This window comes from Octodon degus, unplaced genomic scaffold, assembly GCF_000260255.1.
Source record: "Octodon degus isolate 3935 unplaced genomic scaffold, OctDeg1.0 scaffold00042, whole genome shotgun sequence".
Classification (NCBI taxonomy): Eukaryota; Metazoa; Chordata; class Mammalia; order Rodentia; family Octodontidae; genus Octodon; species Octodon degus.
In genome coordinates, this window is record NW_004524618.1 from 3,994,575 (window position 1) to 3,995,169 (window position 595).

The 595-nt window shown below is 56.5% G+C and overlaps 1 protein-coding gene across 1 annotated transcript in view; it reads left to right on the top strand.

The window, feature by feature from the left end:
- Cfap58 (cilia and flagella associated protein 58) overlaps positions 1-595 on the top strand; it is an 80,992-nt gene that overhangs the window by 16,664 nt on the left and 63,733 nt on the right. The window contains exon 4 of the mRNA XM_023715495.1: positions 347-503. Coding sequence (XP_023571263.1) covers positions 347-503 — 157 coding nt within the window. The remainder of the gene's footprint in view (positions 1-346; positions 504-595) is intronic.

The following is a 595-nucleotide window of genomic DNA, read 5'->3' on the forward strand; positions in this document are numbered from 1 at the left end:
AAGAAGAAGAAGAAGAAGAAGAAGAAGAAGAAGAAGAAGAAGAAGAAGAAGAAGAAGAAGAAGAAGAAGAAAGGCTGGGAGGCAGCTCTGCCAGGCCCCGGGGCTCCCGTGAACAGATGCCGCGTGCTCTGAGGCATCGCCAAGGGCTTGCACTGCAGTTGCTCTGGGCACTTTTCATCAGTGATCAGCTCCCAGCGGTCTCTGCAGGACTGGAGTGCTTCTGTGTAGGCCGGAGCAGCGCTCACCGTGGGCCTGGAGATTTTCCTGCGAAAGCTGTTCTGGAGAGGAGAGGAGGATCCCCGGATGGATGGCCACTTAGCCTGACTCCTGCGCTCTTGCTTTCCAGTATCCGAGATTTACTGAAGTTCAAAGAAGAAGTGACCAAGGAGCGAGATCAGCTGCTGTCAGAGGTGGTGAAGCTACGAGAGTCCTTAGCTCAGACCACGGAGCAGCAGCAGGAGACAGAGCGAGCCAAGGAGGATGCCGAGCAGACCATCAATCAGGTAGGCTCTGCATGTAGCTGTGGGGGAAGGGCGGCGGTGGAGTTCCCAGGAGCAGTCACCCTGCCTCGCCTCTCCCAGCAGTGGGCTTCACA